The 18,519-nt window shown below is 59.4% G+C and overlaps 1 protein-coding gene across 1 annotated transcript in view; it reads left to right on the forward strand.

Moving 5' to 3' along the window:
- Window positions 1-18,519, forward strand: part of CDH4 (cadherin 4) — a 159,582-nt gene that overhangs the window by 121,645 nt on the left and 19,418 nt on the right. Inside the window, exons 10-11 of the mRNA XM_072943536.1 lie at window positions 6,842-6,979; window positions 15,660-15,845. Of these exons, the coding sequence (XP_072799637.1) occupies window positions 6,842-6,979; window positions 15,660-15,845 (324 nt within the window). The remainder of the gene's footprint in view (window positions 1-6,841; window positions 6,980-15,659; window positions 15,846-18,519) is intronic.

An 18,519-nucleotide genomic window follows, 5' to 3' on the forward strand; every position in this document is an offset into this window, starting at 1 on the left:
CTCGGTGAGCCAGGCCTGGCCGTGGTTGCAGAGTACACGGCCCCGGGGGCCCCATGAGACAGCTGTGCTGGCACCTTGAGATGTCATCCAGGTGCCATGAAGGGCACACTTTCCACGTGCAAGTTTCAGCGGATTTAGTGCCTTCACTGCCGTGTACCCTCCACCACTGTCTATTCCATCCCCTAAAAACCCCGCGCCAACAGCAGTCACTGCCATGCCCCCAGCTCCCCAGGCCTGGCAGCCTCCAACCTGCCCTCCCGATGGGGTGGTCTGTTCTGGACTTTCATTCAGCCTGGGGGCCTCTGCATCTGCCCGCTTTCCCTGGGCATCGGGTTTTCGAGGTTCATCCGCATTGTAGCCAGTGTCCGTAAAGCACCCCTTTTGATGGCTGAACGATACCCCCGTACAGACAGACAGACATTGGCTCATTCCCACATCTGCTGGTGGGCATTCAGGCTGCTCCCCTTGTGACTGGTGCTGCCGTGAGCCCGGGGCAGCACCTGCCCGTTCCGGGCCTCGGGCACACGCCCAGGCATGCAGTTGCGGGCTGAGATTACGAGAACCCGGCCCTCGGTGTGCCTCGTCTCCTGGCAGTGACCAGTGTCACAGGGGATGTGATGACCCAGCGAGGGGAGAGGAAGACCTCATTCTGGAAAGACGGACTGCGGGAGGAGCCTGCGAGTCTGAACGTGGGCTGCCGGCCTCTCAACCTTGATTTCCCACACACACTGACCACCAGGCAGGCAGGGAGACGTGCTGGCAGCACAGAGGCTAACGCCGCCCCGGGAGCGGCCGGACGGCAGGGTCGGAACCGCAGGCTGACACGGGAGTGGGGGGTGAGCCGCCGGTGCGCATCCTAGTGGCCCCGCGTGGCGAGGGCACAGGGATCTTTGACGCTTTTCTAGGGCAGGCCGGCCGGATGCATTATTGATGGATGTTCTGCAAAATTTAAACGCTGAGCTGCGGGAGGTGAGTGAGAACCCCAGGGACGCCCGCTGCAGTTTTCTTCCCTCCTCTTGAACTTGAAAACGGCCAAATCACGTTTTAATGAATTCGCTGCGACCACTGCTGCCCGGCTCCAGGGGTGTCCGGCCATGTTCTCTGCAGCCGGCAGGGGCAGGGTGGATACCGCTGCACAGCTGCCCGGGCTGGCGGGCAGGGGCACCTGCTCAGTACACCCACCGCCCTGCCGGGCCGCCCACTGCCCCACCCACCCCCTCCTGCTGCTCCGTGTCGGGGTCAGTGCGGAGACGGAGGCTTCACAATCAGCCTGTGGAGAAGGGCCCATGGCCGGTCCAGGGCTGGAACCAGGGTCATCCCTCCCTCCCAAGAGGGCCCAGGAAGCCAACCGCTGGGATTCAGGCTCCCATGGCCGGGGCCCAGGCACGCTGCCCTCCGGCCAGGGCCTTGGGGAGCCACCTGGCCCCCGAAGACTCCATGTGGTCACCTGCATAGTGGGGAGGACGCTGCCCGCGACTCCCCAGGGCTGGTCAGAGCGCAGGTCAGGGTGCCCGGGTGGTCTGTGGCAGCAGCTGGCCTCACGTGAACCATGAGACACATGCACTTTGGGGCCAGGAAACCAGGTCCGGAGGAAGGCTTTGTGAATAAAAACAGAAATCCCAGCCCCACCAGACACCCCCTCCCCCCTGAGTAAAGATGGGCCAGTCGTGTGAGCGTGTCTGTCTCCAGGGACGGGGGCAGGTCCTGCCCACCCACCCCGTCTCTGAGCGCCTTTCCAGAGGGGATTTGGTGAAAGAGAAAAACAGTGACCATTATTAAGTCTGAAAAGTAACTTTCTAAAACAAAATCCACAGCACAGAGCCTGGACCCGCGCCCGCGCCCACCCCAGTGCTCCCACGGTGCCCAGACCCGTGACCCGGCTGGGCTGGCCTGGATCTCAGAGGCCCCGCCCTCAGGGAGGCCCTGGCTTCTACTGGGAGTCCCTGCACAGATTTCCTCCTTCTTGCTATTGTCTTCGCGCCCCACCCCCCAGCACCACAGCCAGGAAGGACCCCCACCCGGCACCCAAAAGCCAGGCCCGCACGCCCTCTAGAGGTGGTCGGCTGCACAACATGCACTCACACACGAATGTGCACACGTACACAGCCATATACCCACGTGCATACACATGGATACACGTGTACGTGTGTGCTTACTTGCATTCACACAGGTACACACACACCTATACACGTGTGTGCGTGCACAATGACACATACATGCAGGTACAGAAACACGGGTACACGGACAGCACACACATACGCACACATGCGCACATACACGCGTGTGTCCCTGTGTCTCTGAGATGGTTTCTCTTCAGTGTCTTCTGAGAGCAGCAGCCCCCCGTGGTCCCATGAGGAGGCTGTGACTCGACGACCAAGGAGAGAAAGATCGGAGGAGTGACTTGGTGCTGCAGGAGTGACCTCGTGCTGCGGTCCCGCACAGGATACTTCCCTCCCTCTTCTCTGGTCAAGTCCCTCCCTTAGCTGTTGTCTGCGTCCTCTTGTGTTTCCCGCTTCGGCCCTGCAGCGGCGGCTGGTCCCTGGAGGCGAGGTCTGGGGTGAGGTTTGACGGCTCCGATCGCATCTGCCCGGCCCTCTGGCCCTGGGTATCCCTCCTTCCTGCCGGTGGTCAGACGGGCAGAGACCCAGCGGTGAGGCCACGGGGTCTTGGGCAAAGGCTCCGAGCAGGATCTCCCCGTCTGCTTCGAGCACAGCCCGCGTGGGGCTGAGGGCACTTAGGGTGCCTCATCCCCCAGCGGCCTGGTGGGAATGGTGAACTGAGGCCATTACGCGGTTGCGGGGGAGATGACATGCTGGGCACTGCATCATCAGACAACAGAAACACATCCTCTCCCAGCTCTGGAGGCGAGAGGTCCAAACCAGTGTGGGCAGTGCTGGCTCCTCCGGGGGTCGTGGAGTAAGCACCTCCTGTGCCTCTTCCTGCTTCGGTGTCCAGCGGGGAGGGCGGCTGTGGGGCAGGGTGTGTGTTCTATACACCGGGGCGGGGAAGGCCTTGCTGACGGAGTAAGCAGAGCGTCGGGGCAGGCAAAACAGCCCTGCGTCAGCCCTGGGGTGAGGCCCGGCCTTCGAGGAGCAGCAAGGGGTCCTGTGTCCGCAGCAAAGCGGGCGAGAGTGGGGCCAGCGGGGCCGCCACCTGCTCCTGGGACTGGGGGCCTGCGGGCCTCCGCTTCTGCCACAGCGCGCAGACAGTTTTCACAGAGGGGCGGGTGGCCAGCTCAGCTACCACCTGCGAGCCCAGGAGGGTGGGCGGGGGGTGCAGAGCCTGCACCCAGTGCCTCTCGGTCCCGGTCTCTCCTGGCTCCGCCGGCCTGGGTCCCCAGATGGGCCTCGTGGGCTGGACCTAGACAGTCACAGATGGACCTTCAAAAATACAGTTATGTTTAGGACTAATTCCTATTTATGGCAGGTGATGCTGATTTGCCATTTATAGCAGAGGCATAAACTGCTTTTAAATTTGTTTATTAAAGTGCAGGAAAGTCTTTGCTGTAAGGTATAGCCTGAAGACAGGACTGGATGGGCAGGGAGTTTGGCCCCAGAGAGTGAGGGAACCTCCACCGTGACGCCCTGACCGAGGCCACGGGAGTCGGGCCTGGAGTCTGTCCTCAGCCACGGGGCCTCTGGTCCTCCCACTGCTCTTCCTGTGATAATGTCCCTCACAAAACAAATGACAGTAAGAGGTAGTGGCAAAGGGCAGAAAGCAGCCCCAACAGGGCCAAACAGAAAAAGGGGAATTACTGGCTTGTGTAACTGAACACAAAGGGCTGCTTCAGGCCTAGCTGGATCCAGGTGCTCGATGGGGCTCCAGGACTCACCTCCCTGGTCCTCATCTCAGCTGTTTCCCTTGTTGGTAGTGTTTTCGGGGAGGCCCTTCCCACGCTGCACCCAGGATGTCCTTGCCCCGACGGCCTCCCAGACTGTGCCCCCCAGTTCAGCAGCCACGAAGGGAGAGAGCCCTGCCTCCCAGCAGGTCCAACCATCAGCGCAGCTTGAGGCCCTTGGCCATCCCAGTACCAATGACAGGACCTGGGAAACAGGTGTTGCTGACTGACCAGGCCTGGGCCACACGAGCCTCTGCAGGTGGACAGTGGGTTCCACCCCACCCCAGCCCCATGGCCGGAGGGAGGCCAAGGGATGCAGAAGACTGGGGATGGACGTTCCAATCAAGGGCCACTCACTGAACCAGCCCAGTGCCAGCAGCAGCCCAGGCAGCCTCTGGTCTCACAGAAGGCCCGGCCTGTGGGGACGGGAACTTCGGGTCCCCAGCGCTCGCGGCCCCGCCCCCGGCACGCAGCTCCGCAGGCCGGGGCGCATCAGCCTGGAGATGTCTCAGCCAACTCCCTAATGCTGCCCACAGGGAGAGGGGGGCGGGCCTTGCCTGAGGCCACAGCCGGACAGCGGCAGTGCTGGCCTGGCCTCGGGTGCTCACCACCCAGGGCCCTTCCCTGCACCCAGGCGCCAGGGGGAGGGAGGGGCGCGGCTCCTCCACAACCCCGTCCCAGAGGCCTCGGACCGTCTGCCGGGTGTGGACTGGCAGGCGAATCCTGACCGTGCAGGCGTCGGGGCCGCCAGTTAAGGATGGCACTGGCGTGCTCTTGGTTGCCGTCCATCCCAGGTTCAGAAAGGCACGCACTAGCGTCTCGGCCGGTGTCGCCGCCTGGGCAGCACGGAGCCGCCTGCGTCTCACCCGTCACAAAGGCCTGAAGGCAGCGAGCCGCGTCAGGAATCCCAGCGGCCACTCCCCGGGCCCCGGTTTGCTGTGTGCATGGGGAGCACGTGCGACTCGTGGCCCCATCTGCAGGGCGGGGCAGGGGCAGGGCCAGGTGCCCGCGACCTCACAGCAGCCACACTGGCCACCGAAGCAGCGAGCACGAAGGTGCCCCCCAGCCCAGGACAGTCGCCGGGCTTCTCCCCTCAGCCGCCCCAACAGCGCCAGCCGCTCAGTCTCCTCCGCGCCCCGCCCGTGCTCCCAGCTTCTCCCTGGTGAGCCCCACGCTCTTCGTTCAAGAACCAGCTCTGATGGCGCCGCCAGGGGAAACCCCTCCCCTCTCCCCGAGTTCCTGTATCGCGTGAACAGGTGCGAGGACCGCAGCCACCTCACTGGGTGGTTGTGATCCACCTGACAAAGGCGGGTCTCCATAAACGAAGGACGGATGGTAGATGGATGGGTGGGTGGGCGGGTGGGTGGATGAGGGAGAGAGGAAGGGGGGAGGCAAGGGTTAATCTTTTGTGAGAAAGCTTTCATAATAGACGTAGCACCCAAGCAACTGTAAGCTGTTTCTACGGTTTTTCATGTCTCCTGGGAGCACTGTCCACCCACACTCACATATGTCAGCTGCTCCAGGCGGCGTCACCCACCCGATTCACTCAGCCAGCGCCAACTGTGTGCCTGCCACGCACTGGTACCAGTTCCAGGCAGGGGTTCCAGGAACCCAGCATGAGCAAGAGGCCGACCTCAGGATGCTCTGCATCTCCCAGGAGAGTCAGGTCAATGTTTGTTGAGTGACTGTCGGAGGGGTAAATCCCAGGACTGGGGGGCTGGGAGGAGCGGATCCATTCTGCCTTGGCGGTGGGGAGGCTCCCCCGGAGACACCACCACAGCTGATTCGTGGCCGTGGGAACAGTGGAATGGGGGCCAGGATGGGATGGGGCAGCCCCCAGCGTGGGCTGTGTTGGGCAGGGGAGGGGAGACGTGCTTTCCTGTCCACCGTTTCCGGGACGTGGTGCTGCCCCGGCCCACGGACTGCCACTTGGGGCCGGGCCGGCTGGATGGCTGCTCCAGCCTGGGCTGGGCACATTCGTGCATCTGACATCAGCTCCCAGGCCGGCTTGGGGGCGCTGGGGGGCAGAGATGGAGAGTGAAGGCAGGCGGAGGGAGGGACAGAGGGGTGAGTGGAGGGAGGAGAGAGGGACAGTCCTTCTGCAGTGAGAAGTCCCTTGGAGCCTGTTCCACTGAAGCACAGGGCTGGGAAGTTGGACTTTTCCCTGAAGCTCCCAGAGGAGCAGCACTTGGGATAATTCATCCCCTGGAGGCATTTCAGAAGGTCCCTTTCTGCCCTGGACTCCAGAATCCTCCCTCCCTAACGGTGCCGGGTTGGGGGGGGGTGCTGTGGTCCCAGGAGAGAGGTGCCCACCAGGCCTGTCCTACCTGTCACAGCGCAGCTCCTGGGGCCCTGGCTCAGAGCAGCTGTGCGGAAAGGCCGCCTCTGCTGGCTCGGGGCTCCCGCACCCGAGGACTCCGGGCAAGGCTTGGATGGAGGAGGGCGGGGAGGCTCCTTTGGTGCCTTCCTCTCCCACCCAGGTTCACTTGCGTCTTAAAGCTCACACCTGCGTCTGGACAGCCGCCGCTCCTCCCAGGCTGCGGTCGGACACGAAGGTGCTTGCATCTGTGCACTGCAAAGAGGGAGGAGAGGCTCGTCTTTCCTTTTCCTGCTTGAATTTCTGGCCTGCAGCTGAACTTGACCCGGAGCATGCTAAAGAAAGGAAGTTTTCCAGATACACGTGTGTGGGGTTGTCTCTCTGGCAAACTGTCCATCCCTGGTTTTGCAACCCCATGGCGGTGCTGTGTGGTCCCGCATCCCCCCTCCTTCCTGCCTTGATCTACACCGTTGGAAGCCGGGCCGCCGAGACGAGGCAGCAGACCCTGTCACCCACTGCCGGGTCATCCCCCGAGAGCCCTGCAGCCAGCAGCCCCCACACCAGGAAGGGGACCCAGCTGCAGCTGACTCCATCCTGGGGACTATGTGTCTCTGAAGAAACTATAAACAGCCTGTAAACTAAAACCCACACTGATGCACTGTTCTTTCCCCTTTGTCCCCTTCTAGAAAGTTCAGCAGTACACGGTCATTGTTCAGGCCACAGACATGGAAGGAAACCTTAACTACGGCCTCTCCAACACAGCCACCGCCATTATCACCGTAACAGACGTGAACGACAACCCGCCGGAGTTCATGGCGAGCACGGTCAGTGTCCCCACAGCGTCTGTGGCCGCACGGTAGTTCAGTGGTGTTCGGGCGGCTTCTCTCCACGCTGCTGTCTGAGGGAGGGAGCTTGACAGATGGCAGTAACGAAGGCCCTGGGCAGGAGTGGAGGTCCAGGTGTCAGAGGCTCTGCTGGGAGCTGGCCCACGCGGGGCGGGGGCGCCAAACCGGCACGGCGACTCCCCGATCCTGAACCTGGCTAATGACTTGAGAGGCTCCCAGGACACAGCGTGCTGGACACTCCTGCTGAATCCGGAGGAGCAGACCCCTGGGGTTCAGGCTCCTGGAGAGGCTGCAGACTCGGACACTTTGGGGTGTGCGTGTGGCCGTGTGCGTGGTGGGACCTGCTGGGGACACCCGGGTGGAGCTGGGGACAGGGCAGGTCCCTGCAGCAGGAACTTAGCCTTAGCTGGCCCTCCAGGGCCCACCGCCAGCAGGAGGGAAATGCGGCAAGGGGGTCGCTGCTCACACCCGCTGTGCCCGCTGCTGGTGGGCCCCAAGCTCTGCGCTGGGGACCCGGCCCTGATCCCGCTGCCAGGGGAAGCCCCTCCCCGTCCCCCACCCTGAGCTCCCTTATCTCCTGAGCAGCTGTGAGGACCTCAGCCACCTCTTTCGGGGTCACCCCCTGGGGTGGGGTTGGGGGCTGACAGTGCGGATGCATGCCCACCCCGCGGGTGCCCGTCCAGAAACACGGCAGGTGCGGGGGCAGGGGAGAGGGTCAGTGAGGGCTCCCGGGGTGGTGCTGGGAGGTTGAGGCCGCAGGCATCCAGGATCTCAGGGTCACCATCTCCGAGCGACACCCGCTCCGCCCCGGGGGCCAGGCCGCTGAGTGCCCACTGGATGAGGGAGTGACAGCAGGAACAGAAACAGTAAGAACTAGAGCTCAAGCCAAGCTGTGCAGCTCCCCCCGCCCCAGCACGGGCCAGGGCCTCCCGGTCAGCCTCTGGGAGGGTCAGGCCCAGGCATGGAGGAGGCTGCCAAGGCTCAGAGAGGCTAAGTCCCTGGCCAAAGCCACACAGCCCATGAGTGGAAGCAGCTGGGACTGGACCCCAGAAGCTGCACTCTCACGCCGCAGTGGGGGGGGGCCAGGGGAAGGGAGGTGGGTGGACAGAGAGGAGACCCCTGCTGCTCCTGGTGGGTGGGTCGGCCTGCAGCGAAGGCCCCTCACAGGTCAGAGCCCCTGGCAATGAGCCCCGCACAGCGTCCAAGCATCCCCCCACATCTCTGCAACCCTGCTTCCTGGCCCCACCCCCCCTGAGTCCCACGTCCCCGCCTGCCCCCTCTCCGCATCCCGCATCCCAGAGCCCCATCTCTGGGTCCTGCTGGACCAGGCCGGGGAGGGCTGTCCCTGGAGGTGGCACAGCGGCCTCGACCGTGGGGACACAGCGCCATCTGGTGGATGGATGGCAGATCGCAGCTCAGGCCCCTGCCCACTGGTGAGGGGGGATGGCTTCCGTTCTGTTTGCTCCAGGGGGCAGGGGGCAGTGGGCAGTGGGCAGTGGCAGGGAAGGCTTAGGGCCAGCGTCCCAGTGAGTCTGGAAATGAGGGAAGCAGTGAACAGTGAGGTCTGAGGTCCTTACAGCATGCGGCACAAATTTCGAGTGAAAATTCCCTCTGGCCAGCGGCCACCCCACGCCCGTCCCCCAGGGCAGCCCCTCCTCCGACGCCCATTCTCGGACGTCACGTGAATGAAGTCGCACAGGACACGTGTTCTCCAGAGTCTCCCATCCGGGTGTAACGCCCCGGGAGGCACCTTGTTGCCTCAGCTCAGCCGACAGGCCCCTCCCGTCTGGGTCCTTTCATTCTCAGCTTGGACCCTTTGGAACGTTCATGAACAAATTTTCATTGCATCACCTGCTCTATTTAATTGTTGTCTCTTTCTAAGAATTAATCTGAGGTTTTGACTAGGTAATTCACACACACAGTACAGGAACTTAAAGGTGTAAGACATCGTAGTCTGAGACGGCGCCCCGGCCTCTACCTTGTGTTTTCGCCCCACCCCTTGCGTTGTTTTTGTCTTTTCTGCTCCTGGTATGTCTTGGAGACCTTTCTGTATGTGCAGATTCTCAACAGACTTGGAATTTTATTTCAATGTGTGTTTAGAAGTAACTTCAAGCTCATGGAAAAGTTGCAGGAACAGGAGAGTGGCCAGCGCGCGGACCCCTGGGCACCGTCAGCTGCGCACCCACTGCTCCCGGCAGACGCGCCCGCGGGCTCCTCTCCGAGCTGCTCGGGGGCCAGTTGGTGCCCTACAGCCCTCCGTCCAAGTGCTTCTGAGTGTATTTCCTAAGGGGGCTTTTCTGACTGGCCCTGGCAGTTGTCAGGAAAAAGGCTGCTACCCCTGCGTACCAGAGACAGCTGAGGCCCAGAGGGTCCATCCGGGCTGTCAAGGTCACGCAGTGAGATGGAGCTGAACCCTCATCTGCACCCTCAGGCCCCAGCTTTGCACCACACCCCTGTCCTCTGAGACCCTAGATGTGTCTTCTGAGACGGGGCATCCTTGCCTTCCCAGCCCCCATGTCCTCTGCACCTGCCAGCACCTCCTTCCCCCACCCCCTGCAGCTCCAGGAAGGGGCCCCGAGGCTGCCCCGACACCGAGCTCCTGCGGGCAGGCCCACGTTCCCCAGCGCTGGCCTGGCTTTGACGGCTTGGCTTCAGGTGCCTCTTCCTGCTTGTCTGAGCTTCGCCGCCCTTCTGCACCTCAGCCACGCTCAGCCCCGCCGCCCACCGCTGACCCCCCAGAGGGGCCGGGTCCTGCAGGCCGTGAGGAAGGGGGGGCTAACCTTCCGGTGGCGTGAAGCTCTCGGCTCTCGTGTCTGCCCCTCTGCACTGCGGCGTCTGCACGAGGGGAAGGAAGATACTCAGCAAGGAGTCCCTTGGCCCTCACACTTCTCTGGAAACCACAGCCCAGGAAGTACACCGAGGCTGGGGGCGAAATTTGCATTTGGCCCACGGAAGTGCCGGAGCACACCCCGGGGAAGGTAGGGCGGCACAGCCCGCGCCCCTGGCCGTCCTGCCGCCCCCCCCCCCGGGCTGTTCAGAAGGGCGCTTCTCCAGGCCTCCCGAAGGGCTCAGCGTCTTCCCGGAGACGCCGCCCCACCTCCGCCCCACATCCCCGGCCGGAGGACCACACGGGGCCCTGACTGAGGTGCGGCCTCAGCATAGTCAGACCTGGGGGGCAGCGGCGTGCGCTCGTGGGGACAGGACTGCTAATGTCCCAGGACCACACGCTGTGAGGTGTCCCCGCGGGACGGGTGGAGGCCGAGCGTCCCCTGACCTACAGGAAGCTTGTTCTCCGCCCCAAACCTGCGGCGGGTGGCACCCGGCCCCCATCACAGGGCGCTGGGCAGATAGTCCCAGCGCTGCTCCAGCGGTGAGGGCCTCACAGCAGAGGTGCCGAAGCACTCGTGCCTTCTCCTCATCTGTTACAAAAGGGTGGGGTGGTCCTTACGGAACATCGTGCTGCAGTTTAAGGCTACAGTCTACCCCCAGGTAAGCACAAATGAAAGGAAGCTAAGTGTTAGAGAAAAGCAGGGCTGAGCTCATGGCTCCCCTCCAGGTCCGCTGAAGAGGGGCGAGAGGGTGACAGGCACCCCGCCCTGCGCCTGCTCAGCCAGGGTCCACGTGGGTCACTCCCGCAAGGGGTGAAACACGGCTCAGGCCAGGGGCAGTGATTCGGGGCACCGCGGGTCGCGGCCCCCACATTTTGAGGTTCTTCTTGGGACGGTGTACGCGGTGCCATCCTCGGAGCGGCCGGGCGGAGGGCCAGCCTCAGCTCTGGGGCTTAGACGCACCGTGGCCGCCCCGGTACCCCCCGGGGGACTGGCCGCCGGGCCCCTCCAGCCCAACAGTGGCCCCATCTGGCCGGAGCCCTGGGAGTCCCCGATCTCAGCTTTTCAACTACTTCCATAAACTGGTGAGAAGGGGGAAGCTGCGGCCCAGCATGAGCTCCGGAGGGTGAGGACATGGTGTCTCAGAACTGGAACGGCCTCAGTGCCCTTCGTGGTGCGTGGACGCTGGGTGCAGACCTCTGCCGTGAACAGCTCGCTGGAGCCGCTGCTCCAAGAACCGGTGCCCCCGCCCCCACCTGACATCACCGCCCACCATGCCGCCGGGCTGGGCCACTTCCCGGGAGGCCCTTGCAGCGATCTTCACGTGGGGGTGGTGACGGTTTCCTCGGGCCCCACGCAGACGGCGGAGCCGGGGGCGGGGTGCTAGGGCCAGACTCCCTGGCTCCCACACTGACCTTCCGCAGGCTCCAGAGCTCTCTGTGCCTTGGGTCCTTCGTCTGTAAGGTGAGGGACACCGGTTCCTGCCTGATGGGGCGCATCCCTGGAGGCCAGTCACCCAGCGGGCACCCGCATTCAGGGAGACTCGCTCAGTAAGACAGGTGACGGGGCTGTTGTCCCTCTGCTCTGTTATTCGTAACAATTCCACTCCGGGCAGAAACCAGCCGTCTGTGCAAGCTGCTTGGAACATGGGCAGGTCCTCAGTGAGGCCAGGAGCCCTCCCTTTCTGGAAAGGGAGCCATCAAGCCCGCTGAGCACCAAACGGGGAGGGGGAACTTCAAGTTATTCTTCAGCTAACGGCTGGGTCCCTTCCCGGACCTGGCGCCACTCCCCTGCTCGCACGGCTGCGGGGGCTCCGGGGGCTGCTGGCCACATCTCCTCCCTATGGGGGGAGGAACAAAGCCGGCCCCCAGGTCCCTCTGGTCACGAGCCTCCAGTCCCACCGATCAGCTCTGATTCCACACTCAGAAACCAACAGAAACCGTCATTGTTTCACTGGGTAGAAAACTGACTTTCAGAAATTAAAATCATCAGAATGTCGCGCTGTCCCCACCTCACAGTCCTGCTCCCGACGCCTCTGTCCCCCTCAGGCTGATGTCCCTGCGGTCAGGACCCTCCTCTCTCCAGAGCCCCAGCTGCGTGGCCCCCGGGGCCCACGTGGGGCAGAAAAGTTAAAAGAGGAGCGAGAGAAGGGGCTCAGAGGCCCCAGGGGCGGGGGAACAAGAGGAGAAGAGCCGTGGAAACTGCAAACAACAAACTGAAAACAAAAGAAACAAAAATGAAAGCTGTGGGAATGTCGGAGCAGCACCACCACTGCAGGTTTTCCCGCAGAAGCCGGGGCCACGGGTCTCGCGTGTGCACAGACTCATTCCGGGGCCCTCGGCCCAGCGGAGGGGCCTTGCTGTCCTCACCCACAGCCGCCTCTGTGCTACCGTGACCTTCCCCTGGGAGCCGCGTGCGTGTCTGCCGCCCAGCTGGGGTTGTGCTTGGACGGCCCTGGCGTGGACAGGAAATCTGCCCTCAGGGTGGGGGCCCTCGGGACGGGGGCACGCGGGGATCGCTGGAGGGGCGAGAAACTCCGTCCCAACGCTCTTAAGATCCATCCTTCCCCAAATACCCGCCTTTGCGTCCCATGGGGCAGGAGAGAGGCTTCCCCTGTGCCTGAAAACCCCCCAAAATTAAATTTAAAACTCATTATGGCTAGGGGAAGGTTAGTAAGAAAATCCTAGACCAGACTTACCAGCTTAAGGCCTCCTTTGTGAACCTTTATTAAATGTGCATGAATTAAAATGGACTTTTCAAATAAACTTCACCTAGAAGTTGGAAGGAATCGGACTCAGGGACACACTACTCTCCCCACGCCGTCAAAGCACCAGCCTGTGGTCCTCGGGGGACCGGCGTGAGGGCCCTCGCCGGGCGTGCCGCCCCCCCAGAAGGTGCACCCGAAACTCAGCTGTAAGGGACGGGGGTCCCAGGTGAGCAGCAGAATCCACCCCAGCTGTTTAAGCAGAGACGGAAGCTGCCAAATCCAAGGGTTGGGTGCTCCTGGCAGAGCCCCCACCCACTGCCACCGCCAGGTGCGGACACCACAGATCCCCCCCAGCACCGGACAAGGTGCGACCACCTGCCTTCCGCCACTGCAGGTGCCACAAGGCCTCTCGCCTCTCTCCTGAGTCAGTCGTGCAGGCGTGTCTCACCGCCAGATTCTAGACCACCCGACCAGGTCGTGACTGAGGAGCAGGATGAGAAACCAAGTTCCCGGAAAATAAAGAACCGAATTCAGAAGGTGCTGGAGACGGCAGCGTAACTGACATCCACTACACTGGCCTGCAACGTAGAGAGAATCCCCGCACCTCACAGATGCTGAAAACGCCTAGGATCTGGCTTCAGGCCTGGCTGGATCCAGCCATCGGGCTGAGTAGCCCTGCTGTCCCTCTGGCGGGCACCCTGAGGCTGTGACATGGAGCCTCACCGTCCAGCAAGGACATCAGCTCCCAAGGGCAGAGCGCCGTCTGCCTGCCCCCTGCTGAGTCTCCAGGGCCTGGCTGGGAGGGCTCGACAGGTGTCTGACCGAGGGAAGAGCCGGCTGCCACCCCCCTGGGCATGGACGCCTCCCCTCCAGGGCCCGGCTTGTCTTCTCCAAGCGCCTCTGAGAAGCCCGACCTGGGCACCTGGCAGCCAGTTCCCCGCCCCGACCACTGTCGGGAGCAAGAGGATGGGGTCGGGGGTCTGTCCCCACAGGGTAAACTGGAGGGGCAGCAGCACTGTCCTCCCAATCCCACAGGAGAACCTTGTCCTGCGGGGGGAACAGCGGCTGTGGGCCACCGTCCCAGACAGCAGCGGTCCCGCTGCACAAGATCCCACTTAGGACAGATGCAGTTTTTCTTGCTGACGAGGTGATGGTCCTGGGGTCTGAAGGCTCACGGCGTCAGGTGACAGACAGGCCCTCCGCACACGGGCCCTGAGCGGCCAGGCTGCGGGGCTTCGTCCAGAATTGAGTCAGGGCCAGGACGCTGGCTAAAGAACAACTTCGGAGCCTCTGAAATACAGATAAAGGGCTGCACTCCCGCCCGGGATTGACCTGGAACCCTGCCCCACGCCCGAGGAGCGGTGCGCTCTCAGCCCCCCTCGCGCTTCTCCTGCTGGGGACGGGCGAGCCTCCCCCTTTCCTGTGCACGTACACCGAGGCTCTGATCACGGCTGCCTGCATGTTCATTCACTCGTTCATTCATTCATCCACGTCTGCACCGCCTGGACCATCTTCCCCTGAACGCCGTTATCCGCGGGGCTGTGATCTCCGCGTCCCCCGGCCTCGCTCACAGGAGATGCTCACTAAACACAGCACTGGTGGTCTGGGAGAATCTGCAGGACACATCACCTCCTTCTCCCCATCCCTTTGTGGCCCCCAAGGTCTCGTAACCTTTCTTGTTTCTGTTTCTTCATCTGTAAAATGTAAGAACAGGATTCCCCTGAGGAACAGTGGGCGGAGGCCCGGCACAGAGGGGCCCCTGGTAACCGTCAAGGGCCGCACTGCTGTGAATACAACCAGAGATCCCTAGACGTCCGTCCAGACTTTGTCTCCAGGTTTTGTGCCCTCTGCACAGTGACAGCACTGGCCACACAATTTGCGGGGCCTGATGCAACATAAGAATGCAGGGTCCTCATTCACAAATTATCAAGAATTTCCAGATGGTGACAGCAAAGCAAAAAGCAAGCTCGGGGCCCTTCTGAGCGGGGCCACATCTGCAAGGCAGTGATCTGCACCTGGTAAGAGGTGCTCAGATTTCTATCATCACCTCAGCACCAACACCGACGTCCCCCACCCCATGCACGCACACACACACACACACACACACACACACACACACACACACAGGCTTTGCCTACGTGTAACTGTCGCTCCACGTGAGCCACACTTATGGAGGCGTGGCTGCAGCCCTCACTGTGCTGTGGCAGGAAAAGGGCTGAGGCTCCATGTTTGGTCATCTGCACATCTGCCGCTGCTGACCCCAGGCCCCAGGCCTGTGCTGGGACCACGGGGCGGGCAAGAGCCCAGAGGTGATGTGGCTCAGGAAGCCCTGTGCAGCTGCCACCCCTCTACTGTTCATCTCCCAACTTGCAAGCACATCCTCGTGGTCTCCTGGAAGCCCTGGGCATTTTGATGGGTCCCCAGCCGCACATGGGAGAGGCTAGAAGGGATCTAGGAGAGAGACCTGGCATGTGTGTGCGTGTGTCTGCACGTGTGTGCTTGTGTGGACATGTCTGCATGTGTGTGCATCTGTGCGTGTGGGCATGTCTGCATGTGTCTGTGTGTGTCTGTGTATGTGTGTCCGCATGTGTTTGCACGTGTGTGCGTTTCTGCATGTGTGTGCGTGTCTCTGTGTGTGCATGTGTCTGTGCATGTCTGTGCATGTGTGCATCTGCATGTGTGCATGTGCCTGTGTGCGTATGTCTTGCATGTGTGCATATGTGTGTCTGCATGTGTGTGCGTGTCTGTATGTGCATGTGTCTGTGCGTGTCTGCGTGTGTGCATTTGTGTATATGTGTCTGTGTATGTATGTCTGCGTGTGTGTGTGCGTGTCTGCGTGTGTCTGTGTCTGTGTCTGCGTGCATGTGTGTGCGTGTGCAGGGCTTAGTTTGGAGGTGGATATGTACAGATGAGCCTCAGGCCTTGCTCAGCCTCAGCCAGAGGAAGCAGAGCCCTCTAGAAATGCCACCTCGTCTACATGGACATGGGCTGGGCCCACCCATGGGAATCACCATGTCTGGGAGCAGCTAGAGGCAGAGAGCACCTCCCCGGGGGTTGGCAGAGAATCTGACCTCTCTAGGCTTCCATGTGGGAGCATAATGTTCTCTTTTCTTACACTTGGCAGTATGCAGGGGAAGTCCCTGAAAACCGGGTGGAGACAGTGGTCGCCAACCTCACCGTGATGGACCGAGATCAGCCCCACTCCCCGAACTGGAATGCTGTCTACCGCATCATCAGCGGGGACCCCTCGGGCCACTTCAGCATCCGCACAGACCCCATCACCAACGAAGGCATGGTCACTGTGGTGAAGGTGGGTGCTCACCACACTTCCTGCCAGGCACCCCAGGCTCTGCCCACCACATGCCCCAGGACAGATTTAACAGAAATGCTGGTCTGGTTCAGTGCCCGCGACCCCCAGGGGCAGGCACTCATCCAAGGGCAAAGGTCTGTGCCCAGCCTGTCAGGGACTGGCCACGTGACCCCCAGGGACTCTGCAGGCCTGACCTGCCACCCACCCCACCCCCAAGGGAGAACTCTCCCGTCTTCTCCCTGAAAGCCCACTTCCCTCTAATCTCTTACAGGGGGGAATCTCGCTAGGAGACTGTCTAATGTTAAGCCATCCTTGGTTCCTGAGATGAATCCAATTCAGTCACGGAGGAGTATCTGGTTTTAATATGTTGCAGGACTTGTATTGCTAATACCTGAAGATTTCTCATGTATTTTTCTGAGCAATTTAGGCCTATTTCCTTTCCCATACTGTCTTTATCTAAGGTTTTGGTATTGAGATCATGGACAATCTTAAGAAATACTGGGGATGGGGAAGGTTGGGTCACGAAGTGGTGCACAAGGGAGCTGGGGGAGCCCTCCAGTGTCGTGGTGGTGGACACAGAGCTCTAAGCAATGTGAAAATTCACAAGTGAATCTTACAGTACGTAAACTTTAAAATAAGCTTTTAAATTTGAGCTGAAAGCACACACAGCCACGTGGTCCCCACAAGTCACAGATCGCTATGTCCTCAGTGGGATTCAGCAGCTGGTGCCACACTTTCTCCATTTTTCTTTCATTTCTGTTTTGTTTTTTATTTTCCATACAGGGCGTTCCTCTAAAATTTCTGTTTAAAGTCTGTTAAGGCAAGATGTTCCATCATATTTTTTAACACCTTTATTATGGTCTGGTTCCTGTCCAGTAAACTACACATATTTCAGTGTACAATCTGATGAACTTTAACAGACGTACACACCAGTGAAACCACCGCCACAATCAAGAAAGCGAGCACTTCCCTCCCTCCCCAAGAGGTGCAGTTTATCCCTTCTCACCCCCTTTACCCTCTGGTAACCATAAGTTTGTTCTCTATGTCTATGAGTCTGTTTCTATTTTGTAGATAAGTTCATTTGTGTCCCTTTTTTTTAGATTCCACATATAAGCAATATATGGCATTCTTCTTTCTCTTTCGGGCTTACTTCACTTAGAATGATGATCCCCAGGTCCATCCATGTTGCTGCAAATGGCATTATTTTATCCTTTTTGTGGTTGAGTAGTATTCCATTGTGTGTATGTATATGTGTGTGTGTATTATCTTTTTTATCCAGTCACCTACTGACGGACATTTGGGCTGTTTCCATGTCTTGGCTATCGTAAATAGTGCTGCTATGAATGTTGGGGCGTATGTGTCTTTTGGGGTTATATTTTCCTCCGGGTATATGCTCAGGAGTGGGATTGCTGGATCATATGGTAAGTCTATTTTTAGTTTTTTAAGGAACCTCCATATACTATTTTCCATAGTGGCTGCCCTAATTTACATTCCCACCAACAGTGCAGGAGGGCTCCCGTTTCCCCGCACCCTCTTCAGCATTTATCATTTGTAGACTTTTTACTGATGGCCATTCTGGCTGGTGTGAGGTGATATCTCATTGTAGTTCTGATTTGCATTTCTCTGATAATTAGTGATACTGAGCATCTTTTCATGTGCTTCTTGGCCATTGAATGTCTTCTTTCTTTGGAAAGATGTCTAGGTCTTTGCCCATTTTTGGATTGGGTTGTTTTTTTTTTAATTAAGGTGTATAAGCTGTTTATATATCTTGGAAATTAGTCCCTTTTCAGTTGCATCATTTGCAAACATTTTCTCCCATTGCGTAGGTTTTCTTTTCATTTTGTTGATGGTTTCCTTAGCTGTGCAAAATCTTCTAAGTTTAATTATATCCTGTTGTTCATTTTTGCCTTTATTTCCATTACTCTAGGAGCTGGTCCCAAGAAAGTATATTGCCGTGATTTATGTCCAAGCGTGTTCTGCCTGTGTTTTCCTCTGGGAGTTTTATAGTATCTGGTCTTACTCTTAGGTCTTTAATCCATTTTGAATTTATTTTTGTATATGGAGTTAGAGAATGTTCTCATTTCAGTCTTTCACAGGCAGCTGTCCAGTTTTCCCAGCACCACTTACTGAAGAGACTGTCTTTCCTCCATTGTACATTCCTGCCTCCCTTGTCGCAGAGTACTTGCCCATAGGGCATGGGTTTATTTCTGGACTTTCTATCCTGCCCCATTGATCTAGGTGTCTGTGTTTGTGCCAGTACCGTATTGTTTTGACCACTGTAGCTTTGTAGTATAGTCTGAAGTCAGGGAGTGTGATTCCCCCGGCTCTGTTCTTGTTTTTCACGATTGTTTTGGCTATTTGTGGTCTTTCGTGTTTCCATACAAATTTTAACATTTTTCGTTCCAGCTCTGTGGAAAATGTCATTGGTAATTTGACAGGGATTGCATTGAATCTGTGTATTGCCTTGCGTAGTGTGAACATTTTAACAATATTGACTCTTCCGATCCAGAACACGGTGTATCTTTCCATTTGTTTATGTCGTCTTCAGTCTCCTTCATCGGCGTCTTACAGTGTCCGAGTGCAGGTCTTTTGCCCCCTTGGGTAGGGTTACTCCTGGGTATGTTATCCGTTTTGCTGCGATGGTACGTGATGGTTTCCTTAATTTCTTTTCCTG

The sequence above is a fragment of the Vicugna pacos genome, chromosome 19, assembly GCF_048564905.1.
Source record: "Vicugna pacos chromosome 19, VicPac4, whole genome shotgun sequence".
NCBI lineage: Eukaryota > Metazoa > Chordata > Mammalia > Artiodactyla > Camelidae > Vicugna > Vicugna pacos.